At 41.5% G+C, this 26,919-nt stretch overlaps 2 protein-coding genes and 1 non-coding gene across 6 annotated transcripts in view; all 3 read right to left on the reverse strand.

The window, feature by feature from the left end:
- dennd4a (DENN/MADD domain containing 4A) overlaps positions 1-8,380 on the reverse strand; it is a 23,081-nt gene extending 14,701 nt beyond the window's left edge. For 2 of the 4 annotated variants that reach the window (XM_008312085.2, XM_008312083.3), the window contains exons 1-9: positions 8,340-8,380; positions 3,096-3,425; positions 2,642-2,888; positions 2,473-2,542; positions 2,207-2,376; positions 861-1,099; positions 688-754; positions 545-603; positions 300-444 (exon numbers count right to left, since the gene is read on the reverse strand). In XM_008312085.2, the coding sequence (XP_008310307.1) occupies positions 300-444; positions 545-603; positions 688-754; positions 861-1,099; positions 2,207-2,376; positions 2,473-2,542; positions 2,642-2,888; positions 3,096-3,425; positions 8,340-8,353 (1,341 nt within the window). In that variant the 5' untranslated portion in view covers positions 8,354-8,380. Of the gene's footprint in view, positions 1-299; positions 445-544; positions 604-687; positions 755-860; positions 1,100-2,206; positions 2,377-2,472; positions 2,543-2,641; positions 2,889-3,095; positions 3,426-7,208; positions 7,483-8,258; positions 8,278-8,339 lie in introns of those variants that run through there. The other 2 variants (XM_008312087.3, XM_008312086.3) reach the window with 2 other exon arrangements.
- Positions 8,129-8,200, reverse strand: trnaq-cug (transfer RNA glutamine (anticodon CUG)). Its single transcript has one exon. It is a non-coding gene; the product is annotated as a tRNA-Gln (tRNA).
- A 1,857-nt stretch (positions 8,381-10,237) lies between the features above and the next one.
- megf11 (multiple EGF-like-domains 11) overlaps positions 10,238-26,919 on the reverse strand; it is a 62,764-nt gene continuing 46,082 nt past the window's right edge. The window contains exons 11-25 of the mRNA XM_025056413.1: positions 26,099-26,219; positions 25,273-25,436; positions 25,074-25,176; positions 22,197-22,343; positions 20,107-20,241; positions 17,187-17,315; positions 16,344-16,472; positions 15,633-15,761; positions 15,405-15,533; positions 15,077-15,313; positions 14,225-14,391; positions 14,078-14,141; positions 12,988-13,032; positions 12,170-12,376; positions 10,238-11,953 (exon numbers count right to left, since the gene is read on the reverse strand). Coding sequence (XP_024912181.1) covers positions 11,778-11,953; positions 12,170-12,376; positions 12,988-13,032; positions 14,078-14,141; positions 14,225-14,391; positions 15,077-15,313; positions 15,405-15,533; positions 15,633-15,761; positions 16,344-16,472; positions 17,187-17,315; positions 20,107-20,241; positions 22,197-22,343; positions 25,074-25,176; positions 25,273-25,436; positions 26,099-26,219 — 2,082 coding nt within the window. The 3' untranslated portion in view covers positions 10,238-11,777. The remainder of the gene's footprint in view (positions 11,954-12,169; positions 12,377-12,987; positions 13,033-14,077; positions 14,142-14,224; positions 14,392-15,076; positions 15,314-15,404; positions 15,534-15,632; positions 15,762-16,343; positions 16,473-17,186; positions 17,316-20,106; positions 20,242-22,196; positions 22,344-25,073; positions 25,177-25,272; positions 25,437-26,098; positions 26,220-26,919) is intronic.

Below are 26,919 nucleotides of genomic sequence, written 5' to 3' on the forward strand. Positions count from 1 at the left end.
TGTCTCACAGAGGGGAGTTTGCGGTGATTACATTTTTTTTATTAGATAAACAGTTTTGTAGAAAAGACTAGTTTTAAAGTACAAATATGTCAGAGTGGGGGGCTCAACATCAGTCTTTTCTGCAGAAAAGGTTTGGGAACCACTGGCTGAGAAACATCTCCATTGTGATTTTCAGTGACTCATAATGCAAGAGCCTTTCCTTTAAACACAGCTACCTTTGTACTTTCAGTCTAATCACATTAAAGCCCACCTTCAGAGCTATTTTTAAATAACAAAGAAAGAAGGAGCTGGAGACTTACAGACACGAGAGCTTCTGTAACACTGGTGAGAACAGCTGGACGCAGGGAATGAACCAGGATCTTGTGCTCCGTGACGGCCAGCACCAGGAGTGTGGCTGCGTTCTTTGGACCCAAATTCAGGAGTAAAGTAGACAGGCTTCCACCACTGAAGAGCAAACAGGAAGAGGACAAGGTTTGGGATGAAGGAAGGTGCAAACAGAGGACATCTGTGTGTGATCACTGACACATTCAATCTGTGTTCTCACCTGAGAGGCAGCGGAGATGAAACAGGCTGGCTCAGCATCAGACTGTCATGTGGAGACAGCTGAGGGAGAGGCGCAGAACACATTAGTATGTAAAGGATGTAAGCTCTAATAATATGATACATTAACGTGGCACCTGTTCTCACCTGCACTAGTATACGGGGTCTCTGAATGGAGGGGAACGGCACATTTTGCATGAAGTGAGAAACATGCCTGGCAAAAAAAGGAAAATGTATTAAAAACATTGCTCAACTGTGTCAGCAAGAAAACAGCTGTGAACCCGTTGACAAAACAAATCAATCTGTACATCTTCGCCTACTTTTCTATGGGCAGAGCATGCGGTCCAGAGATGGAGTATCGGTAGAGGAAAGTGAGAAAGCTCTTGAACGACTGGAAGAAGGGCCAGTGGGAGAGCAGACAGATGCTCTTGTTGCTGTAAACGCTTCTGGTCCCGTCAGGTCTGAGGTCAGGGCTCGGCAGACCGAGCTGAGAGCACTGACGCTCCGACAGGTTCTCCTCCGGGCAAGGCTCATAGAACTGAATGGCTGCACCGTACACCTGCACACCACCATACAAATAACACACCGATCATACGTACTGTACAGAGCAACACTTCAAACTCTGTGCAACAAATATTCAAACTATTCATACAAAGTTCTAAGAGACAAGCAGTACATAATGAACACTTACTGTAACAGTCATTTTATTAGGTGTTATCTTCTCATTAAAGCCATTAATAATAGACAGAAACACCATACTTTTACACAGTGACAGTATGACCTGCTGATAATTGTCAGGTTTAGGGCTCACAGTAAGATGCAGAGAGAATCTTTGGGATGTGGTTTTATCATCCTCAGTGATGAAGTCGTGTCATGGATGGGCCACTGACCACTGTCAGAATAAAGCAAATCTCCACGGGGTGCTTTCAGCATCCTATTGTACCGAACATTTGGATCAAACCATAAAGACAGGGAAATGTCCCTAATGGACGACCAGTGAAAAGTCAATAAATGTGCTGCCTCCATCTTATTTATCAGATAGAGACCTGACCTCCTCTGATATTCAGGTCTGTTCAGTGTCTGTCTGTCTTCAACTTGTTCTACTGCATATCCTCAGAGACCCCAAAATCTGGAAAACGTTCCAAATGCGACCACTTTGATCAATTGTTATTTAAAATTCCCTTTTGCAACTAAATTTGATTTAATTTGGTCTGTAGTTAATGAAGTGAATACTGAAAATCAGCATTTTAAAAATGTGCCCTAGTACTGCACGAGTCATCCATTATTCAGCAGATGGGATGTGAACGTTATATAGAGAACTTTTAAAAAAGACTGCTGGTCTTTAAGTATTCCAATCACAGCATTAGGGCCATTAGTATTCCAGGCAGCGTTAAGAAGTTGATTAGGGCTAAATGACGTTAAGTACTACTGTAGTTCATTCAAAAACTAATCCTGAAGGAATACTACTGCACACATAGGACAGAGAGGCAGAGGGAGACAAAGATGAGTAGTTGTACTGAAACATTATTAACATTAATCCTTAACAGTTGAAGCAAAGCTTAAAGGAATGCGTCTTAAAAAAACTGGCGTTTGCCAGTGTCCTGCAGTACAAATGTAAACTACGATGGTTGTAGTTTCAGTAACCCCAGCTAGCAGGTGGTTTCACCTTTTCTCCAGAGCCTCCTGTCAGCACAAATGTAGAAAAAACAGGCAGTGAGTGCTTTGTGTGCGCCGGCCAGCATTCGATGGTGGCTCCCATGGGCAGACAGAACATAGGCACTGACTCAGGCAGTGGGAAGGACTCATAGTCTTCTTCAGGGTATCTGCACAGCAGACCTGGACATAAGGACGGATAGAAAAAAAAAAACATGACTGTACATCCACACATCAAGCAAAGAGTTGTGACAATTACACCATGTGTAAGCGGTTTACCTGCTTTGTATGCAATGGTGTTTGTTTTAGCCAGAGACTTCTTATAGCAAAGGTAGACTGAGGACCCCCACTGGAATTTGACAAATTAAAAAGTCAGTAAAGTGAAATGAAAAAGTGAACTTGTTTTTGCAAATGTGTTTGGTACAAACACAACAAATGGGTGTCTCACCATGCTGCTGTTGAGGTTCTTGTCCACCTTGCAGAAGGTGTGAGGAGGTGCTTCCCCCTTCCCTGGTATGATGATGCAGACATTGGTAACAGCGAGTGAAGTATGGGGCTGGCTTTTTGGGGCACGGCGATAAGTGATGTAGATGCGCTGCGAAGATGAGGTGCTGATGTTGGCAGGGCGACCTGAGGGTGTGGTCTGGACGATGTGACATCCAGGCTTCAGTTTCTCTTTCCACTCGTACAACACCCTAAAACACAACAACAATACAGACTGTGTATATAACTGACATAAAACACGGGTGAAAAAACATTGGAATGCAACAGGGAGGATGTATCCATTGCAGCAACGTGACACTAAAGGATGTGTTTAAGAGCAGATTAGGCCAACAGAGGGCAGAAAAGTGATTAGTGGTGCAGCCTGAGTAATGGGTCAGAGCCCAAGGATTAGTGCTTACCCAAGATCTGTCAGTGGAGGCTTATCTCGACCTCGCTTGAAGCACAAGAATATCTGTGGACCCCTGAGGCTGGCTCCGTTGAGCTCTGCGGAGAGGCCTGAGGGAGTGGTTTCTATGCAGGTGAACCCCGGCGGAACCTCCTCGCCCAGAGATCTGATAATTACAGCTACATCAGTGATGGGGGCTTTGGGTTTCACGGACTTGGGAGCGGCTTCATCAAAGTGGAGCTCCTCTTCTAGAGGCTTGGAAGAGTCAGTGAGGCCTGCAACCACAAAGTAGTCGGCTACACGAGGGGCTTTATCCTCCATCATCTCCCATTCCCACTGTGGGCTGTAAAGAAGGAGACAGAGGTAAAATGAAGGGGTTTCATAATTCATGTTTGACCCAGGCAATCACTCCTGGAACACACGTTTCTCATTTTCTCTAAATGTAAATGAACATTACAAGCCAAGAGTTCATAAGCTAGAAAGTTACCTATATCACACATACATCCAACACTGATGTAATAACCAAATATATTGAGCACATCTGGAAACATTTAGGAAACATTCCGAGTTGTTAAAACACTATAATTCACACAGATTCACGGGACACCTTAAGACCGACGGGCCTCTAAGTTGACCTGCACGATTATGTAAAGTGAACCTCATGTCTCTGTGGAACAAAAGGTGAGACATGTACAAAGAAAAACACCAGAATGACAAGCGAGCCCCAGAACATAGAGGGAGGTTGGACTGTGGTTCATCTTTTAGCCAAGTTGGCTGTGTGGAAAACAGTGTTGTGAAAAGGCAAGAGGAAACAGAACGCCTGTGATTCTGCTCTATTACCAGACATGAGGCCCTGGACGTCGTCTCAGCGGCAGGTCGGCTCATACTTGAGTTGAAGAGCTTGTTTATCTCTCTCTGCAGTTTCTCCATGCTCAAAAGCAAACTGATAAACAGCCCTCTGTTAAGTCCCCAGTGGGACGTGATAGAGCTGGCATTAAGTTATTCCCTTTCACTCTGCAGGAACCGTGGCACACCAGGAGACTGTGACCACATCTATCCTATTAGTAAATGGTCTCAACTGAGATCTTGGATCTGAGCTCTGCTTTCAACCGTGTCAGTGTGTTGTGACAGAGAGCTGAGCACGTTCACACGGTCAACAGTCTCACACAAGAGAGACAAGAACAATGATGACGGCCCCAGAGCCAATCAATAGGAGTGAACAGGTTTCTATACTGTTGGAGCCGAGTCAGAGGTATACAGTAACAGCAGGAGGAGCTACTGTAATGTCTGAGTGTGGAATCTATTAAACCAACAAATACAAAGTACATTACATTTTGTTTTGTGTTACACTGACAGTAATACTGTATTTTAAAACCATGACTCACTACTAATGGTCTCACATTATTTCGACTGAGTGTTTTTGTTTGTAACTCTATGTGTCAGGTTATTTCCCATGTCTCAGTCTTGCATTTAAAATTACATCATCAGATTCTACAGATTAATTTTAAACTGTTGTAATTTGAATTTGAAGGTCAATTTATTCTACTTCTCTAGGTTACTTGTTTTGAACAATGATGCTTTGAAAACATTTTCACTCAGGGAATAACAACAGAAGAAAGTTAAATTATTACTCCACGTTTCTGCATGTTTCACTGGGAAACAAAATTCCTGCTCTCAGCAAGTAATGCCTCAGTGCGGCTAAATATACAACTGTCGGCATGGCAGATGTGTCACACTTTACTTGGATTAAATATAGATATAATCTCTACCTCCAACTACACTGACATTAGGAACAGCCTCCACCTCAACAGGAAACACGGGCCTAAAATCACATTTGTTCCTCACCATGGCAACAACATCTTAACTACATAAATTGTTGGTAAAACTGACCCACTGTTTCAGCCTGTCACTCATTTTCTTTTCACACACACACACGCACACACACACATATATACATATATATATATATATACACCTTTTTTAATATTGAATTTTAGAAAAAGAAAATAAATGCAGTCACTCAGCTGTAAAACTGAACCTACAGGAGAAGAACAGAACACAGAACAGAGTTCTGGCGCTTTAAAATTAATTAAGAATAGAGGTCTCTGGGGGAAAACAAGATAATTTCTCACTTGACTTAAAAGCTCAATAACCATCTTTTCCTGAGCAACCTAGAGACTCAATCACTGGTTTCAGATCTTATTCACGGGAGTATGACCACTTCTGAAAATATGATTCCAGTTAGAGGATAGATCAGAAAGGGAGCTGGGATATATGAGTAGACATCTTGAGTCACCAATGTCATCTGCTCCAGACATTCCAGCTAACAAATAATGCCACTTCTCGTGGTCTGTCCATATTACTGGACAGATCACTTATCATCAACACAAACAGAGATGGAGGTTTCAATGGTCAACAACGCAGTATACTTGTTTTATTTTAGTTTAAGACCCTCAGTCTGTTTTAGTAACTTGGAAACCTGTACAATTTGATGTCACTTCTCAGTAAACCTGCCTCACCTAGAAACTGCGAATTTTCATTCACCACAACTTTCTTCATAACTGCAGACAAATAAGGACAGGGCGGATTTCCTCTCAGCCAACTCACAGTCAAACTTCCCTTTTTACAGTTGCAGCAATTTGGTCAGCCAATTGTGCCACAGATTCTCTCCCACAGAGTCTTCTTCATGCTCTCCTTATTATGGAGCAGTACACAAACTTTGCTTTATCTGCTCACCTCAGTTTAACACACCATGGGATGATTTTTGTGGATTTTATAGGTGAATAATATCCCACATAGCAAGATCTCAAAGATGGAGGGCTTTATGGTTCAAATTCTTAATGTTTTTTTAAATGTTGGGATGTGATCCAAAAATTGTCTCTATTTGTGTATTGCTGCTAGGGATAATGTTTTCATCAAGACAAAGCAAGGCATACAGGGGCTCAGAGCAAAATGGTGCCTACAATTAATTAACTACTGGCTTCTTCTATTATTTAAATTTCACAAAAAACACACATTTGTTAAAAAAAGTTTCCAAGCTCAACAAAGAGAGACAAACCTATTTATCACCTCTTCAAGCAGCTATACATATTATATATAATTAGTTATAGCCAAGAATGAGTGAGGAGAACAGTGCATTCCTACCAAAAAGACAAAATCATAAAAAATGGGTTGGAATAACGAGCAGCATTATTTAATAATCAGTTGTTGTTTGAAACACTTATAATTTAATGCAGTTGTTCACAACACTGCAACATTTTAATGAATGTAGCGCCTCTGTGGCATGAAATAATGGCTGTTTTGATTTTGTACACTGAGGAGCCAGAGGCTGAAGGACAGTGGGGAGCAAGCTGTGCAGGGGTTATTGAGTTTTTGTGTTGACAGCAGGGGGCCTGGGAGGATGGGCGGTCTGACCACGGGCCGGGAACCACCAACATAACATTTCACTCAGCATCTGTTCCCTGTTAGACAACATTCACCCTCATCAGCCGTGTGCATTCCTTGCATTTGACAGGGGGGACCCTGTGTGTTTGATGAGGAAACCACACACACGCCCAAGGAAAACAGAACAGAAGGCAAGAAGATACAAAGAAAACAGAGCTGTGGCCAGAGTCGGTGCAGCAACGATGCAAGAGAGAGTGACTGAGTAGCAAATGCCCATTATACACAATACACAACTGACCACAACAAAACACGGTGGGTTTCTCCCCAGGGCACCTTAGTTGAGAGGCCATCTTAAGGAGCATCTACACAGGATGCAACCAAATAAGCCTCCACATGATTTCAATGGAACCAATGACAGCGCCGTAAATAATATCGACCACAACCAGACAGAGACACAAAAAAAATATTATTGAAAAAATGACCCCACATTCAATAAAACGAACAATTTAGAGAATTGCTTTCACTGATAAACTAACAATTAGCGATTGGTCAGCGATTTTTCGGTCACGCTTAGAGCAGCCGGACCTGCAAATATACGGTCTGAATTTAAATAAATAAAAAAATAAATAAATGAAGAAAGAAAGAAACCCACGAAAGGCAGGTTGCTAGCAGAAAATAAACGTTTGTGTATCTGTATGTGTCTATTTATTAATTATTTTTATAACCAGAATAATCTACTCACATTTCTCAATCACGACGCCTCAAAGATGAATCTAACGAACACGACGTCCAGTCCAATTAAAATCCAGACTACAAGTGAAGCAAATGTATTTTCCCTCGGCGCTTTTTATCTATTTTTCTAATTTAAAACACAAAACAAGAATAATCACAGTAGCGTGTATAGGCATCGGAACAGTCCCGTGTTTTCCAGAGCTGCGCGTAGATATCTAGGGCTCCGATGTTCACGTGACCGATTACAAGAGTCTCTTACGTCACTGATGACAGTCATCACAAAGGAACCGCGTCTGTGCCTGTGAGGCAACGTCTGTTACGACAAAACTTTACGCTTATAATTTTGAAGTAAGACTAGAATTACACTTATTACCATAACTACCATTTCCTTTGTCATGACATCACTTTGGAACAACCAGTCAGATGCTCTGTTTCTCTGTTTAGATGTTACGGTGTTTTTTGATAACTAAACTTGATGTTTTTTTATTATTTTTTTATTGCTTAAAGATATTAAATACATTTTAACAGTAAAGCAGCTAAAAATGTCGCTGATGTACTACTAGAAGACAATCTTTGAAGTACTCCATTAGCGCTCATCTTGCCCTCTACTGCCCCCGTGTGTTAAATAAAAAATCTACTTTTTTAAATCCAGAACTGTTAAAAACTTAAAAAATCGCTAAACGCTGAGGACACTGTATACAGCGACTTCTTGAATGTACTGTCTGTCAAGTGGATATTTTAAATGGTTTTTTTAACCAAAAAAACTCAAGTATTTCAGTTAGTAACTCAAATATTGATAAACCCTAAAATGCTGTCCGAGGTCACAGAGAACACAGGCGTTGATTGTGACCTTAATGTCTCCAAAAAAGTCTCAATACAGGTGCCTTACAAAATAACACAAAATGAGTAAATGAGAGGGGAAAAAAAAGAAGGTTCCACCGAGATTTGAACTCGGATCGCTGGATTCAGAGTCCAGAGTGCTAACCATTACACCATGGAACCCGCTGTGACGTAGGGTTCATACTATGATATTTAACTGTAACATAAAAGACAAACTCACCTGCTGGAAGTTTACGCCTTCATCATATTCAGACAACTTTTTCCCAATGTAACACATCTTAGCGGTACTAAGTGTACTCACATAACAATTTCCATGGAATCCACTTGGAATTTACGGTTTAAGTTTTTAAACTTAAACCGTAACTTTATCATAGACCAACGAGCGTTCAAACGATATGCACATGTCAGCGTTAGCTAGCTAGCTAAACATCTTAAGTAAAAGACGTAAAAAAAAAGGTAATATGTAAAAGCAAAAGACAGCTAGACAGGCAAACAACATAAATGGCTAAAAAGTGTGTTTGTCAGAGGTTTCCACTCTTGTAGATTCGGCAAAAGTGCGATTTTTATCGGGTTTCATCCTCACAGTCCATTCCATACATCCATCCTTCATCAACCGCTTATCTGGGGCACAGTCCATTCCTGTCTGACTTTTCCAGCATCGGTTTAGTTGCCTGTTAGGGTTTATTATAAATAATAATAATAAATAATAATACGATTATTCAACATTTAGTATAGGTATACCTTATGTACATTATTTTCAATTCTAATTAAGTCATTTTGCTTGTGATTTATAAATATGCGCACATATATGTTCTCACTGTCTTTCACTGACACTGTTTCAGACGACAAAAAAATCAATATGATTTTGGATTAATGGCTAGTGTCACCTTCAAGTGAAGACATCTTGTCACAAACGTTACCATTTTCCATATTAAACAGTGTCAGGCTTATGTTATAATCCATGAGAAGTACATTTGTGTTGCTGTTTCAGTCTTTATTTACGTTATAAATATATAAATATATATTATTGGCCTATTGATAGAATATGCAATAAGCTACTCCTTCCATTGAAAATTATGTAGGCAGCTTATGTGCAACATCATTTTTTTAATGCTTCTCTCTGCCTCCCTCCCCAAAACCCCCCTCTTAAAAGTACTTGCTTTTATTCGGTCCATTAACTCTTTGACTTAGTGGCTGCACTTCCTTTTAGTGGGGCATCACTCAGGGCTTGTTGGCAGTCAGCAGGACAGCATGTCCATCACAGTAACCACAGTCCCTCTGCTGTGGCAAACCTTTTTCTCAGCTCCTATAATCTGATCAATCTCAATATGACACCTTGTCCACCATAAATCCACAGCGCCTCTTTATGAATCAAAGATATGACACTCCAGACATTTTATTCTGACAGGGCAATATTTTCACTTTCAATGCTGCACATCTTCATAATTTTGATAGCTGTGGTTGAAATAATCAAACCCTTTTTGTGAGCATGCAGATATGTAACGATGAAATCAAATGTCTTTAACCACTGTTTGTTGCAGTAAGTTCCATGCATTCTCCCTGACATTGAGTACGCCTTTGTCAGATGTATCATTTTAATTCTTATGTAGTGTCAAAGTAATACATTTACATTTAAAACAGTAAAATGAGTAGAACGTGTTGCTATGGTACAGAAGGTTGTGTTTGGTGTGTGTGGAGTTTTTGGTTGATTAGGATTGATTAGGTCCAGTTAAGACAAAACATTTTATACACATAGATAGATAGATGGATGGATGGATGGATAGATAGATGCACTGTACTTTATTGATCCCCAGCTGGGAAATTAACTTAATCTAAAATAAGACAGGGCATCTGTCTTAGCCAAGGCAGGGAACGGTTACCATCTTGTGTGAGGTATCTAACCACCATTCTACCATACTATTAATGTCTGTTAGTGACATAATATAATCTTTAAAATGTACCCGAGTAAAAGTGCTTTTGATAAACCTAAAAATCTTTTGCACACCTAAAACACCTGGGGAAGCGGGGACGGGGGGATAGGTACTCTTCATTCATCACCAGAGGGCAATCATGTTCATTGAGATCACAATTTCTACCAATCACACCTGTGACACACTTTACATTAGGTCTTAATTCATTAACTCTGTGCCCCCCCCCACCCCCCGATGAATTAACCTGACTGAAACATGTTTGTGATGGCAGAGTGGGCTTTTAATTTAGAAGGTTTGTACCAAAACAACAAGAATAACACTGATATGATAGCATAAAACCTTTATCAGGGAAAAAGAAGTCACATAAATATGATGTACTGTCACCACACTGGTCAAAGATGGTGTATATAATAATGTCAAGCACTAATGAGTCGCTGCCTGGGCATCGATTGTCAAAATGTTATTGCTTCTACAGACGGTGAAATGAAATTCAGATAGTGAATTATTAAATAAGGTTCAATAAATAAGTAAGATAAATAGCCAAATACAAACATAAAATGCTTCATAATGGATTTTTTTTTACACATGGCTCCCTTTGTAGACACTGTATGTGTTTGTAGGTCTAAAATCAGGTCAGATGAAAGCTTATTTTAAGTGTACATTCTGACAGGGATAGAAACAAAAAACACGTTTTAGCTTCAAAAACAGTTCACAAGATGATACTGACCGTTTCACGACAATAACTGTGTGTTATCTACATCAGTGGGTATCCAATATCTCATCATGCTCAATTTTTTTAATGTGTTACATTGACCATCAGTTATATAAATTAATCAATAAACAATTAAAGTATAAAAAAACATCAAAGCAATCCTTTAGTTAGATTTGGTTTTCAAAAATGTAAACACAGATATCTGCATGAAAAATACTTCCACATTAAAAAAAATTATGCAAAATTAAAGTAAAGGATCCAAACTTTAGACCTACTGAATGTGTGTGACTTAGCAATGCAGTAAATGCGTGGACATTATGGGTCAGAATACAACGCCAACCGTAATGGGTCTAATTTTCACTGCAACCGTACAGAGCTCTGATCATTACAGGGCAAGAATGATTTAAAGACCACCACAATATGTCAATATCGACCATGCTTTATCAAAATCTGCTTACTCCCAGTTCTTCTCCTTGTACAACATTATATTTTATAACTATATATCTTAACATTTCTTTACTTTAGAGTATATGATCATAATCTCCTCAAGTCATCTTGGCAGGTGAGGAATCATAAACTCTGGTGTCTCTGTGCAATATACAGTATAACTGCCTACTTTGACATTGTCAAGGTTGGACTCCTTCTCTCGTGAGGAGGAGGATATCATAAATATTTGGCTGCCCTAGAATAGTAAACCTATACCGTGAGCTTAAATAACTTTCGTATAACTCCCTCTTTTGAATAATCTGTCCAAATCATCCGTGTGTTCCACCCTTGGCGCTGTTTGGCACTCCACTCCAGGAAGTCTGTAAAGTGGCTGGGCAACAGTCTGAGCCATCAGCTCTATAAGAAAGTAAAATGGACAAATGGTCGCTGGTGTGTGGAACACTTCCTTCCTTTCCTTCTTCAGCACCACAGTAAAATCACAGGAAGGGGAGCAATAGTTCAGATAAGCTCTGCCTGCCCCTCCATATCATCATCCCAATGTCTAAATCAAACACATACACAGAGAAAGAGGGAGGGCCGTTGGTTGACAGTTGGATGGATTTTGCCCAAAGCTGGCATGATGTTGGGGGCCAGGTGGGAGGTGAAGCCTCTAAAGCAGGGAGCTGGGGCTTTCTGGGGGTGGAGAGGGCGTGTGTGTCGGGCTGTGACGCATGGGCAATATGTCGTAGTGGCCTGAGATGTGGCTGCTGCGAGGAAGGTCGTAAGGGCTTTGGGAAAAGCCGGTGGCCATTCCATTAGGTCCCTGAAGGACACTCACAGTCGGCTCTGTGGTAGTTTTGGAGAGAGAACAATCAGAGAAGTGTGTTAGACTCAGTGTAGAGTTGTACAAACTGGCTAAGAAAAAGGAGGAGAAAAGGAGCAGAAAGGCAGTGCACAGGTTCATAAAGTCCACACAGACTCACAGCAGGGGCTTTTGACCAGAGGAGCCACAAAGTGTGGGACCCCGCTGAGCTCCAGACATCAGAGCAACAACACACTCACCGACATCATAGACATTCGTGCTTGCACTGCCCAGGAGGGTGGCAGTGCCTCCAAAGGGCACTTCTCGGTGGGAGGGGGACTTCATCTCCACATAGCTGCTCTCTGTGTGTTTGCAAGAAAGCCCTGGTGGGTCTCTGATGGTGGCATATGGGTTCTCACTGTTCAGGGAGCAGGAGCTGCTGTTGCACATGGAGCCCTTGATGTAATCTGCAGTTAGAGACAAGGATATGCTCAGCATCAGAAGAGATCATGAGAGTTTTAATGAACTGTCACAGTGGCATTTATTCGAGACACTGAAAAAAAAAATCATTAAACATTTACACAGACTGGTCATTAGAATGACAATAAAATGCTACAATGTTTTGAAAAAGTTTTACTTCCTCTGTTTCTGACAGGCTACAAATGATGGTGTGTACAAATCACAAAACAAAGGGGACAGAGAAGCAGGCTAATCTCATCCATAACTGTCTCATCAGCTTGATAAGAAGCCTCATTAGAGACCACAGCAGAGCTTCTTTAGGCCCCGGGGTCCCTCATATTCACCACCGGCTGCAGTTTGGGAGAAAAAAATGACGTATTGGGCACTGAGCCATGGAGAGCAATTACCCTTGGAACAAACCGTCAGCCCACCGCGCTCCGGTCCAGAGTGTATTGAGTTCTCCCATAAATCACAGAGAATATAAAGACATGGGATTTTGTGTCAGGGAAATAGCTGTTTAAGGGAGGAACAAGAACAAAACTGATACCTGGGAAATTGAACAAAAACCGATTTGTAACAGTGTTACATGTGGAGCTGAATACAATTCCCATGATATTACCTTTCCTTGAACCTCTCTGGGTCTGTGTCTCCCCCTGTTGGACATCTGTAACAAAGGGAAGAGGGTTTATCTCTTATATTTCCACATGAAGACAAACAGAAGATATCACATTAAAGGAATACATTACAAGATAAGTCCCACAGTTGCTCTGAAAATTATTGTTTATTACTGCAAATAATTTCTCTTTATTTGTTTTTGCTTTTGACAGGAAGAAAGTGTCTTCCACCAGGTGGCAGCAGACAGTTATAGAAACTGAGAAGAGAGAGAGACAGAGGTGTTGAAGAAGATCGCAGCATGTCTTCAAATCTTGTAACTACCGATATTTCCCTCTCATAATAAATAACTACCGATATCTCCCTCTCATTTTTGAGCTAAAATATGGAAACATGTCACAGTGTAACCACCCCAACAGGACACCCCCAACCTTTTTAGGATTAATTATGATTCATTTAGCACATTACAGGTTTATGTTCTTTAGTAAATGTGTACCTGTGGGTCAATTCAGTTTTAATTTCTCTAGTCTATATAGAACATTAATGAATCATTAGGACATTGATATCAGGACATTTAAAAACTGATGCGAGCTGGGACTAAAAAAGTGCTTTTTTAAATTGCGGTGTTCATTAATTCAGCCTCTATGTGAATTACCATCTACAACCCCTTTAACCTAAACAATGTTGTTTTACTGCTGATAAAATCTGAATGGTCGCTGGATCTTAAAATGCCATGTATTATTAAATAACTTCGGTGCCATAATGTTCTCTAATGTACAGACCAGGAGTGCCCTGTTTGACCCAGAGTTAGCCATCACAGGAAAAATGTGCAACTGGGGGAAGTGAGAGCAGACTAATGAGCTCCATCTGACCCGCTTTCACCCCTCCACCGATGATTTCTCTGTCCCAACTGCATATTTCATCAAAAATCAGAGCAAAGGTTAGATCTAACCAGGGACCCTCAGTTCATCTTCATTCACAGCAGGGTTGCTAAGCGCAGGCTGATGCCAATAAAAGCGCTGTAATAATGACATGAATTTTTGCCCTTGAAGTGACAGCGTGTTTGCAGTGTGATGTGATAAGATACACAGACTGACCCATGTCTTTGAGGTTGCAGTAGGCTCTCCAGTCTGCACCATTTCTGTTTTTCAGAGTGCTTGACTGGAAGAGAAAAGCACAGATGTTTTTTCTTTTACTGCAGTAACTCCATTTTTCATTTAAATAAACATTAGGAGTGATCATACTTTGAGGATCAAGGTGCCGTCCAGGCTGCCAGAAATGTTGGAGACCACATTACACTGGGCCACTGTGTGGTAACTGGGGTTGGAGAAGCACTGGCCGCTGCTGCCGTTGCCCTGGCTCTGGTTGACCTCTGCGGTGCTGGTCCTCATTGCTACAGTACTGCCGCACTCTGAGGGCGAACAATATGAAGTGTTTAATGTGCATCCATGAACACTGGGATATTTGTCGACAGTATTAAAACTGGTGACTTCAGACGTTTCCATTTCTTTAGTATATTATAGTACACATTTTTGTTGAAGCACTTAAACACATACTGTAAAAGCTATTCCAGTTACTGTTCCAGACAAAACAAAGTAATAATTACAAGTATTTTTCATTCTTCAGCAGAATGTAGCTTTTCTTTTTCTCAAAGTTCAGTCTATTCCTTCACCAGACTGTGGTTACATATTAGATAGATTCTAATTTTAGGACTCTAAGATTGCTTCTTAAATTTGACCTTTTCCACTCCGCAGCAGTCAGCTCTGGTCTTTCCTGTGTGGATCCCTTTAAACTGGGCAACATCATAACTTTCTCTCTGCTTTGAGATCAATGATTCTTTTTTTCTCTTGTCCTTTCTGTTTTTCCAATGATGCTTTGCAAGCAAAATTCAAACACAAAGAGATCCGCCTTAGTTTTAATTCTAAACCAGGGTTTGCACATATTTAATAAATGATGAGAAAATTCCTAATTGTCAATTTTGCTGTGTTTAAATGAATTGATTTGTGTAAAAGGAATTTCAAGAATCTTCCATTTCTTCCTTGACCTTAGCTTAGTCAACTCTACTGGGGAGTTAAAGCAGAAGCTTGTCTATTTACCAGACATGGAATAGTCAGTGTTGGAGATGTGCATGGCCTGTGTATAGGAGACACTTGGCTGGATCTCTTGGCCCTTTTCCCTCTGCCTCTGTCTGTACCAAACAAACAAACTGAGCATGGCCATGATGATGAGGAGCAGAAAGATGATGCCCATGACAGCTCCGGCTGACAGTCGGTCTGACCCCTTCGCTGGGCTTATCTTCGTGTATGGATTCAGCTCCTCCATCATCAGAGCTGCTAAAGAGAAAACACAGCGTTCGGGATGTTTTACCGCAGCATCAACATCTGCATCTGAGCGAGAGCTTCCATCATCTCCATCGCCTCTAACCTTGATCACATCGGATGCCTTTATATCCGGGGCTGCAGTAGCAGGTTCCAGTCACATAGTCACAGGTAGCATTGTTCAGGCACTCACACAGCTGCTGGCAGCCGTAGCCAAATGTACCAGCAGGACACTCTGCATTGAAAAGACGCGGTTTAGGGAATTCATCGAAATCAGTGCACTCAGAGGGTAACAACCGTTAGTGCTAAAATGTTCCAGGGCCTATTACTCAACTCTGCTCGCAGCTCGTCCCGATGAAGCCTGTTCGGCAGGCACACTGGCCAGTGACGTGGTCACAGTCTGCTCCATTCTGGCAGCGACAGACTTCAGAGCAGTCCCTGCCGTAGAAGCCTGAAGGACAGCCTGGGAGAGAGATGTATAAAATGATAGGAACAGTGATTAAGTTGAAAAGACGGGAAGACAATATAGAGAGTCAAGGTCATGTTGCGAGAGAACAGGGAAATCAATACCTTTCAATGTCTATGCAGTGTACTCAATAAAGGACGATGAGAATGAATGAAAATGAAGACATTTCCTGTTTCAGCAGAAAAAGCACTTATCCTTTTATCATAGAGGTGAAGACAAAGGGAAAAAAATGGCTAAAACTACAACAAATGATGTTCCCAAAGCCACAGGCAGGAACATTAGCCAACAGAAAAGCACAAACCCTCGAGGTGATAGATAATGGAATTCATATTAGAGGGGTAATTATGATTCGCTCTTTGCAAAACAGACCGGAATGTAGAATAGAAAAAAAAAATGAAGTGACCATTAGTTTTGTAGCGATGACTGCATAAATAGTGTAAATGAAAGTTTAATATCCTAAGCTGCCCAAATGTCTTTAGGTAAAAACAAATATTTTTTTCCAGCTGGCGTTTATTGTAGTACTAAAAGACTGCCAGTAGGTGACAGTGTTTTTCTATGAACTGTACGAGGGACACTCACGTTGAGTACAGTAGAGTCCAGTCCAGCCTGGGCTGCACCTGCACTCTCCATCATACGCACTGCACTGGGCTCCGTTGTGACAGTTGCATGAGTTGAGACAATCTGGGCCCCAGTGTCCGGAGGGACAGGCTGCGAACACAACAGAGGAATATTAGAAATATTTGTTGGGTTCCAAGCCATTATGAAAGAATTCATTTAGACCAAGGATCTTAAATTCAGATGAGCCAAAGGGCGTCGAATCTTGCACAACAACATCAGTGTTGAATTTTTAGCACAAAACTACAAGGAAAAGGAGTCTTCCTTAAATGACCTACTAATCCATTTTCATAATTGCGAACTTACAAATACAAAAATAATGCCCCAAGTGGAATAATAGATTGTTATTAACATCTATAGGCCAGGCTTCAAGGGGCATTAGGTGACCCCCAGGCCAAGGGTTTGAGAACCCTGATGTCGACTGAACCCTGGCTGTATTTTAAGCTGGTTTTGTGTTTCAATTTGTGTTTTGTGTTTATAATAAGCAAGCATTTCAATGGATTTGGGACAAATGTCTGTCTGTCTCGGTCTCTCTCTAACACACACACACATACAATCAATGGCTACACTGCCATAAATCAAAGAGCATAATGCATAATGACAACCATGTAGGCAAGCTGTGCTTTGAAAAGCTTGAGTACAACACTTGGGAGAGTGCGGGGTCATGAATGTGATTCATCTGTACAATGGCGTGTGAGTAAGTGAGAGAATTGAGAAGAGGGGGGGGGGCAATTATTATGAGGTGAGAGGAACTGGAAGAGAAGAGGGAAATTACGCAGAGGAGAAGGAAGGATAGCGCTACTGTACCATGAGAGCAGTCGTCTCCTATCCACCCAGGGAAGCACTGACAGGAGCCATCGATGGGGTTGCAGGTGCCATTGTTGGTGCAGAGACAGATCTCAGCACAGGCTCTGCCATATCTGCCACTTGGACATACTAGAATGGACGGAAACACAGACGTCATCTTCATACTGTGACTGAAATATGAAACAATAGTCATAATATAACCTGACACGACATGAACTCTCATACGTAAGCGCAGATGAAAGTTTCCCTCAGTGAATAACAGTGTGTTTGAATGGACCCTGTTTAGACAAACACTGCCTGCGGTGGCACGGCTGTTCCATTCACACTGATCGGAGTGGAATAAATGATGTGCAACTGGGCTGAAACAGATCATGTTTACAGGCAACAGAATGTATTGTATATAAAATTATTTTTTCAATAAAGTCCCTGGCACTTGTCAATAAAAGATATCACATTAAAAAAAGTACAGCGCCCGTGAGAGATCAAATCAATAGTAAGAAAACGTGCCCTCAATTTGCCAAATCCTGCTCTATCTTTACTAAATGGTGCACTCGTTTAAGTGGAGCGTGAGCTCCTTTTATCAAATCGTGCCCCAACTTATCTAAACTGTGCTCCTATTTTATTTTACATGAACAACAGACTTGCATTGGAGCAATAAAAAGCAAGTAAATAAATAAAAAGACCAGACATCCTATTTCATAATCTCACAAGTAGCTACACATTGTTTTTCTCTAAATGTTGTAATAATTGTGCATGGTTAGTTTCAGATTTATTCAGTTGAAAATGGAAATGTGAACTAAATGTTGGAAATGTGAAAATGGAAATGTGAAAATATGAATTTTTCCCGTGTACCACTAGTGAGCGCTCACGTACCACTGGTGGTACGATTACCACAGTTTGAGAACCACTGCCTTATATAAATCATGGCCACGTTTTAGCTAATTCAGGCACACAATTTGAATGAAATTATTTTTATTTTTTATTTTATTGAGTGTGGCCACACATTAGAAAATTGTGCTGAATAAAAGTGAGCAGGAAAATACCCCCCCTCCCAAAAAATCATGTTTCAATGTTTTTGGTTTTGGACTGTGGGACAAATTGAACCAAGGTGTGTATAATCATCTGCACCGAGGAGCACCGATGTCTTTTGTGAAGAAATACCAGATAAGGTGGTGGATTGTAAAAAAAAAAAATCTGGGTCTAACTCATTTTCATGTGGGATGATTTTAATGATTATACTTCCACTGGCTTCCCCCTCTTCTTGAGAGTTCTTTCAAGCTCCTTGAAGCAGGCTGTCATTAGGCCATGAGGTTGGCTCCCCCATACTGCTGCTTCTGGGGATTTAAGCCTCGACACACCAGGAGTGCTTCATTAGGCTGGGATTTGTGTGCTGGACAGAGGACAAGTGAGGATGCCAATGGGACTCAACAAAAGGAGAATGTAAGATTCTTTTTTGGCCACCTTAGTCCCTCGTGGCCACACGCCTGCTCACTAGTAATTACAGTCCAGACAAATTAGGCCTGATTTTTTTTCTCCTTTCCTTCAGCTAACCTATTAAACTTTTATTTGTAAGACACTGCTCAAAGCCATGAAAGAGAATTTAAAAATCCCCCCCATTGCCTTTGTGTAATTTATAAAAAGAAAAAAGAAAAAAAAAAAAAGAATTATTAGAGCGTAGGTGTCTTTACTTGCCACAAGGACGGAGAGCATTTTTTATCCTACATCGACTTGCATTTGAGCAAAACACTGAAAACACTAGCAAAACATATTAATTTTATCATTATTATTTGTAAAACATCCAAACAAAAATGTATTATTTAAACATTTGATATATCAAAATAAATAATTATACTGTCATCAGAAAGTCTTTAATCATTTAGTGCTATAGAATTTGAAATTTATAAATTAAAAATACACCATTAGATTTTTTTTATGCTTTGAATGAGCTGTTCTCGAATGGTTCTAAAACTATGGTATGCGGGGTAATTGTGGTACCTGGGCTCCCTCTTTTGGGGAAAGGTCTCTGTGCCTGTAGTTTAATTCATTTATAACCAAAGAATATTTATTATTTCAGATTTTTAAAAAGTATCTCATCTTGTTGAATTGTGAAAACACACGATAAAGTTAAATGTTGTCAATCTGTTCTGGCAGAAAACACAGTCGTACATCAAATTTATGGGAATGTCTTTCCACTCACACAAAGCCAAACGGTCCATGAGCCAGATGGCTGTGCTAACAAGTATCCAGGATTTACAGCAAACGTGCTACAGCATCGTGCTGCTGAAATACCTGCTAGCCTTTGAATATACATCCAAACACCATACACCGAACGATTCCATAAAAAAAATCACAAAAAAAATCACAAAAAATTCACAGCTTTGACTGAATTGTCATTATTTATTAAGATTTCAGATCTAACCTTTCATCTATGTTATTCCACCCCTGTTACTTTACTAGGAATTGTGTTCATAGTAAATTGTGTCCCCTGCGTATTCCTTGTCTGATAATATATTCAGGCTCCTGTTAAAGGCAGATCATTTCTGCCTGTGTTGTACTGATAACAGAACTAATTTAAAGTTTCACAGCCGAGGTGTCTGTAAGAAGGCAGCGGGTCGCCTGTTGATCTTTTTAAAGCCAGTAAGCAAAGCCAGGACTATACTGTAGCCTTTACCTGATAATTATCCACTTAGGAAAACACAGTATTATGGGATGATATAGATACTGGCACCTGATTTTAAAGACTTAAAGACATGAGAAGCAGTTAATAAACCCAAGAGTAGGGAAGTCCGATAACATCGGTTCGAAATTATGTAATATCTGTAACCATCGTTATCGGATTTTCCTCGATATTCAAAACCCAATAATGCGACGCCTGGGTTTCGCCGAATGATGTGTGAAAAATGAACAGACCAGCACTTGCCTTGGTTGCACAGAGAACCAGAGAAGCCAGACAGGCATTCGCAGTGGCCTGTGATATGATGGCAGGGCCCGGTGCTGTGGACACACTGTGGACAGGACTGGCTGCAGCGATGACCGTAGAAACCTGGAGAGCAGACTGCGGTCGGCAGTAGAGGCACAGCATAGAGGAAAGATACAAGAAAATGGATCAACATCCTGGGACTGAACAAGAAATGAACACTCTTCACACTGTTTAGTCTACAGTCAGTATTCTCTCCAGTAAAACCCTGTAGATGCTCGTGCACAAAATCCCAGTCAGTCAGCATAACCTGAACCAACACCAAAGACAACGCTACGTTCAAAGTCACTATAACAATTCTGCTTCTCCAGTCCCACAAACGGTTTGTACATCGGCAGTTTCCCTTCAAAATGGCTTTGTGCATTGAAGAGCCATGTGATTGACTGCCTACAAATTCAGATTAATGAGCCCTTGAACAGGTGTACCTAATCAAGTGGCGGGGGAATGAACAACGTTCAACACTGTGTAATGATGAAACAAGAAAAGGCAGCAGAGATCAAGAGAGCACGGTTACAAAAACAATGTAGAACGAAGCCACCCAGTACAGTGGCATCACCTTGAACAGCTGATCTCAGAGATATAAAAGAATCAATTGATTTAAAAAAAAAAAGTATATATATATATAGTTAAGAATCAAGACAACGAGAGTCTGAGGAGCAGAGTCAGGAAGGAAAATGGAATGAGAGTCTGAGCAGAAATACAATATAAAGGAGCAGAGTCAGGAAGGAAAATGGAAATATAAATTCCATTCTTTTTGTTATTACATTTATATGTCAAGATATGGAAAAGTAAAAGGTTGATGAGTCACTCCGTCGATCGGAAAGTAAGTAATTGTGCTTGGGTCATTTTCATTTTACATAAGAACACATGTAACATTAACATTATTAACATTATTTCGTCTTTTCAGATGTATACTACAGATAACTGCACCGACTTTATATGAAATGGCCGGCAGTTATCATTTAACCCTCATTTTAATTTCACCGCGGCTACATTCCTATTTTGGCTAATTGATTTGGGAAAATTCTTCATCCATTATCAATTAACCTTTATTTTACACTGCAGGGACATTATCAAAGATGAAAAATCTCCACATTTAAAAAACACAATTTAAATATGGTTACCATACTTTTCGAGGCTCGTCACGTGAGGACCACTTCACCCCTGGGTACTGGTGTTATTTTAGAGCAGCAGCAACTGCGCCGCAGCTGTACCAGCCGCAGGAGAAACTCATAATCTTTCAATTAGGGTTTCAACATCAAACCGACAGAGGTGATGCTTCCACTAAGGACGGAAGTACCTGTTGTGTAAATGTCAACACTGGACACACACAAACACACAGGTCTGGGTCTGTACATTTTTTACCCCCAATCAGTGAGCTCACCACTTGAGAGCAGCTTCAGACAGACCTCATTCAGAAACCAGGCCTGGGTGAAGACTGTGGATCTCCCACTGAGAGTCAGTTATTGGAAGTGAGTGTGTGTGTTCCTGTGTGCTTGTGGGTGTTGTGTCGTGGAAACCGTTATTAAGTGATAGCACTGATGAAGGGTTTACACTTGAGAAGTCAGGTCCAACAAACAGAGCTTCTCCTCTGATGGGACAACCTTCACAAAGTTCTTGGAAGATCAAATCAAGTCAAGGTCAGTTCCCTGTCTGGGTTTATTACTGTTCAACTCTCACTTTCATGTCACCACGCCCTACATCAGTGGTATGACATTAATTCATGAGACATGAACCTCTCTATGGTGAAGCAGATGCAAAGTAAAAACAGCGATGCCTTCACTGCTCTAGGAACAATCTGGATTTGGCCACCGACCGTTCTACAGCTGCTCCTCACCATTCATTCGACTGGTGAGGAGCACATTCCATTGTTTAGCAACGAGTATCGACTGTGTTTTTTTCCTCCTTCTGTCAGCTAGTGTGGCTCAGCTACGTCAGGAGTTTGGCAACATCATGAACACCGTGTGAATATTTATATATATATATATATTTTCCATTCAGCTAACGTGAGTTAATCTGAGAGGGAGGCACACTTCTTTTGCAGGAGGTCCCTCTGTATCCAGGTGCACACACACACGTGCCGTCTTCTGGAGAACAGGAGCCGCCATTTTGACAGGAGCAGGTGAATGAACAGTTGGATCCCCAGAAGCCTTGTGGGCACACGTTGTCACAATGGATTCCTGCAGACACATTGCAAAGATAATTATTCACTGAGGTCCACACAAAGACTGGAGTGTTGAAATATTTCTGAGGCGTGCTGTTTAACTATTCAAACAAAGACTGTACAGTATCCGATCACAGCAGCTCTGCAGAGGCTAACACGCTCAGCTGGGATACTCTCAGCATGTATCTTTGATTGACTTTAGCCCTGAATTCAGAATACGTGTAGCTGCGCACTCGTGTGTGAGTGTGTATGTGTGTGTGGCTTACACTTTTAGAATTCTGCTCCTTTTTCCCAACGCATTTTATTTTTGATCTGACTGGGGCTCCCTGCCAGTGCACCGTGTTGATTAACAGAGTTGCGTCTCCAGAGAGGCTAGCCTTGTCTCCTATTCTCTTTCAGCACAACCAGGGTAGTGTACAGAGCCGAAGGGAAGCGCCGAGGCTACCAGCACACAGTGTGCATGGATGTGTCACTCTGTGCTTGGCAGAGCTCCCTCCACACAACAAACACAAAATGCACTGCATCCAGGCAGAGCTCCCAGTCTGCACGTGGTTGCAATAGCACATGCATCAGACCAAGCCGTTCACTCTCCGTCACAGTTGCCTTCAAAAGACTCAAGGGGCAAATTACTTGTACCTACTGTACAGATGCAGGTTGACGGAAAAAATCTATCTCTGCAAACACACACACACAGACGCACACACAGTCACACACTGGCATACGGGTCCATAAGCAGCAACCTTTCAAGCATCCACCCTTAGTTCGAGCCTCATTTGAAATTTCCTTTGAATGAGAATATCTAATAATGGTGACGCCATTAAAGCAGCATCAGTGCGGTACCTTTGAATTATACCTGGACTTCACTCTGGGGACTAATTCTTATACAGTAACCAAAGTGGTTTTGGACTCAAAATGAAGGTGTGATTGAGCGATAATGTTGGCAGTGATGAGGAAGAGGAATGGTAGCAGTGTTTCTGTCAGAGAGTCTTCAAAAGGAGAGCAAAGCTTTAGCAACAGCGTTTGAGGATCTGCTAGGCCGGGCAGGAAAAAAAAAAAACAGTGTCGCTGTCTTAACTGTCAGTAAATGAATGCGGACAGAGCATCACACTTCTCAGTCTAATGGTGACAAACAGAGTGGCTTTGGACGCCTAGTGAGAAAGAAGAAGAAAGCGTGAGCGAAGGCAGAACTCGAGTCTCTTCAAAGAAGGCTTTTCACAGAGAAGTGCCAACGTCCCAGTTTTCCAGCTTGTACAGAGCAGGCAGAGCAAAGCAAACCTCTCTCTTCCTCTGCGCCTCACTCTGACTCATTGCATATTAACACACATACAGACACGTCACCTGCTCTACTGTATGTCACAGCTTTAACCACGTCAGTAAAAAAAAGTCCTTCTGAACATATAGACTGGTACAAAGCCTTCGCGAGCGATATTTATTCACAGCCCTGTTTTAATCTTCACGGGCTGATGTCAGACTTACGACAGAGCAGCAACCACTAAGTGGGACTCAGACGGTTATGACACTTTTCCCCCATGTGCTCCGAGAGTCGAGTTTCCCAACAGAAATAACGCAATAGAACAAAAGGCCAGTTGACAGCAAAGTAGTATGTCAGAGCAACGTTGGGCGGCCTGCGAGATCTGTGATGTTTACGGCAGAAAAGTAGACACAGCGGTTCTCTGAATAGTTCAATTCTTGTCCCGACTAAGTCCTGTGTCAAATCCCATGCTGCACGCTCTCCGGGCGCCACTTCTCTCTGAGTGCTGCGGAGGGCTGACTGACAAGCCTTGATGATTCAAATATGTATGTGTTTGTCAGGCCCACTGGACTGCACACTGCCCACAGCCCGGCACCCTGGTGACTCAATTAAGGCTGACAGATGGTCCCGACCTGTGCAGGATTCAGAGCATGAGAGCCCCGTTTTTCCAGAACTGTTCTTGCAGATAATAAAACCCACAATGTTTCCCAGAATAAATGCCCTAAGCTCAGGAGGCTGAATGAAAGGAGATCTCAGAGACTTGACCTTTCCCACTGAATCTATTTCTTTTCTGACTGCACCTCTCCACTCAGGCTCACAGACCAGATCCTTGCCTATCCCCCCGCTGCATTTGACATTCAGATGTATTGGAACATTTTAAAAGCACAATCGTATTTCTCAAACTTGCTGTGACGCTCACACCTCTGCAAAATGTAAGCAAATGTTTAGAATGAGGCAACGACTCTCATGGAACCTAATTTGAGAGCAGATGGGAGCAGAGTTCAAAAAGTGTATCTCATTGTAACTAAATATGCCAGTTGGTTCAATAAGATTTTGCAACAACAGCCAGAAAAAATTAAAAATTCATAGCTCATGTTTAAAACTCTTGAGTGGTTTGAGGGCCAATATTTTGATTTCGTCTCCCAATATTTATTTGGTAAATCATGTCAGATGCTGTGTATAACTAATAATGGATCTGCTGCACAAAAGCACACGGTGAATAAGCCAAGAATTCATTACCAGCTCAAGTCTCTCGTTCACAGACCCCATCAGCTCTGCTAGCTAAACAAAATCCATCTTTAATACAAAACACCAGCCAGACATTCTGTAAACATGCAGTAAGGGGGGCCACATTTTCTCCGTGGCTCTGTGAGGTGTACCTGACGAAAATGTTACGTCTTGATTTTCACAACTTTTGAGGCTGAAACACGGTTTTATTTTCTTTAAAATGTCATTTGTTCTCTGGCATTTTCTTTTTAACAAAGCGGCACTGACCTGTCCAGCCAGGGTAGCAATGACAGTAGCCGCTGACTGGGTCACAGCCGTCAGCATGAGTACAGTCACAGCGCTCACGGCACTCCAGCCCGTAGGTTCCATCCTGACAAAGGTAAAGTTTTCAACTGTGAAATCTGATGCTAGACACGTAAATGACAGAAGACAACATGCTAACAGATTCAAGGACGGACAAACTCACAGGGCAGGACTCGTCGCAGTGTTCTCCTCTCCAACCTGGAGAACACGTACAGATTCCATCCACGGGATCACAGGCTGCTCCGTTGCCACATAAGCACGTCTGATTACAGCTCAGACCCCACGTACCGCTGGGACAGAGGATGGAGCAGTCCACACCCTGCCATCCTGGGACCAGACAGAGCAGGAGACACATTTAACATTTGAGAGAAAATACCTTTTCAATCCAGCACACTGTTTCTCCCTTGTGTTGTTTTGGTGATTTTTAGACGACTTTCTGTGCTCTGTGGGAGCACACTGAATTTCTATTTTATTCTATGTTTACTTTCGTAACATCTGTTTGTACCAACAGAGTTTAAAAACAGGCCTGTAGATCAGTTAACAGCACAATTATGGAATTATGGATGTTTATATTCATTACCTTTGTTGCAGAGATAATGGTACATGACTGGGAATCTACCCAGATCATCAATACCCTAGACACATTTTCATTTTAAATCAAAAAGTACAGATTCAATGTATAAACATCCAGCTCTCTGCACCCTAACACCAAGGTAAGATTTGATGCAGAAGTCCTGTAAAACTGTGTTGTTGTCCTTTTTCTTAAAAGATGCTGTAAATGTCCCCAGACAGAAACTTCTCCTGAAAAACTCTAACCTCAGTGAGGCCTATAAAAAAAAAACATCTTCGGTTTTGTCAGAGGAAGACAGCCACTGAGCGAAGGCCACGACCAGCTGAGAGTCCTAAAGCAGACGTCGTCTCATTTAAAAAGTTACAAACCTGAAAAGTTTGTAACCACTCGACGCACGGATTTGCCCGTCGTGCTTTACCTTCTCTGCAGATGCAGGAGCCGTCGATGGGGGAGCAGGATGCATGATTATGGCAGGAGCACGTGGACATACAGCTGGGTCCGTATAGACCTGGAGGACACATGGTAGCACAGTCCTCCCCCTGTGGTATAAATAATGCAGTCATGAGGTTTAAATCAGCATGACAGTAAATGCTGGCTCTGCAGCAGACCTAAAACAGGAATAATAGAGTCAGAAAAAAGTGACAGGCACACTTCACTGCACTTCACTGTATCTAACTGGATTGTTTTTAGACCAGTCACATCTGTATACAGCAGGAAAGCAATTGTGACACTCAGTGGATGCATGACAGTAAATGTATTTCAAGAAGACAGATGTCTCCTGATCACCCCATCTCACCCCGGCTACCAATTATGCAGCCTATATAATCCAACAGCACATACTGGCTGCGATGCTTCACTTTGGGGAACTCAGTTTCATCCAATTCCTCTACTCCTCTTTCATTACCTCCTGCCCTTTCGTCCACTCTCTGTCTTTCACTTACTCTTACAGGTGGAGGTCTGACGTCCTTAGCGGAGAGACTGGTGAAAGTCTGAGCTCCGAGAAGTCACGAGTTTTACTTCAATACACTTTCTTGTTTTCAGAAACAACTCAAACGGCTCTGTTTTACTTCAATACACTTTCTTGTTTTCTCAACTTGAATTATATCCCATCAAAGTCAAAGACGCAGAGAGGAATCAACCAGTGATGAAACCGAATACATACAGTGGGTCAGAAAATGAATCTCAAAACTCATCTCACTGATTTTCTTCATAAATATCGTGGAACACAGCTCATGCTCA

This window comes from Cynoglossus semilaevis, chromosome 6, assembly GCF_000523025.1.
Source record: "Cynoglossus semilaevis isolate Cse_v1.0 chromosome 6, Cse_v1.0, whole genome shotgun sequence".
NCBI lineage: Eukaryota > Metazoa > Chordata > Actinopteri > Pleuronectiformes > Cynoglossidae > Cynoglossus > Cynoglossus semilaevis.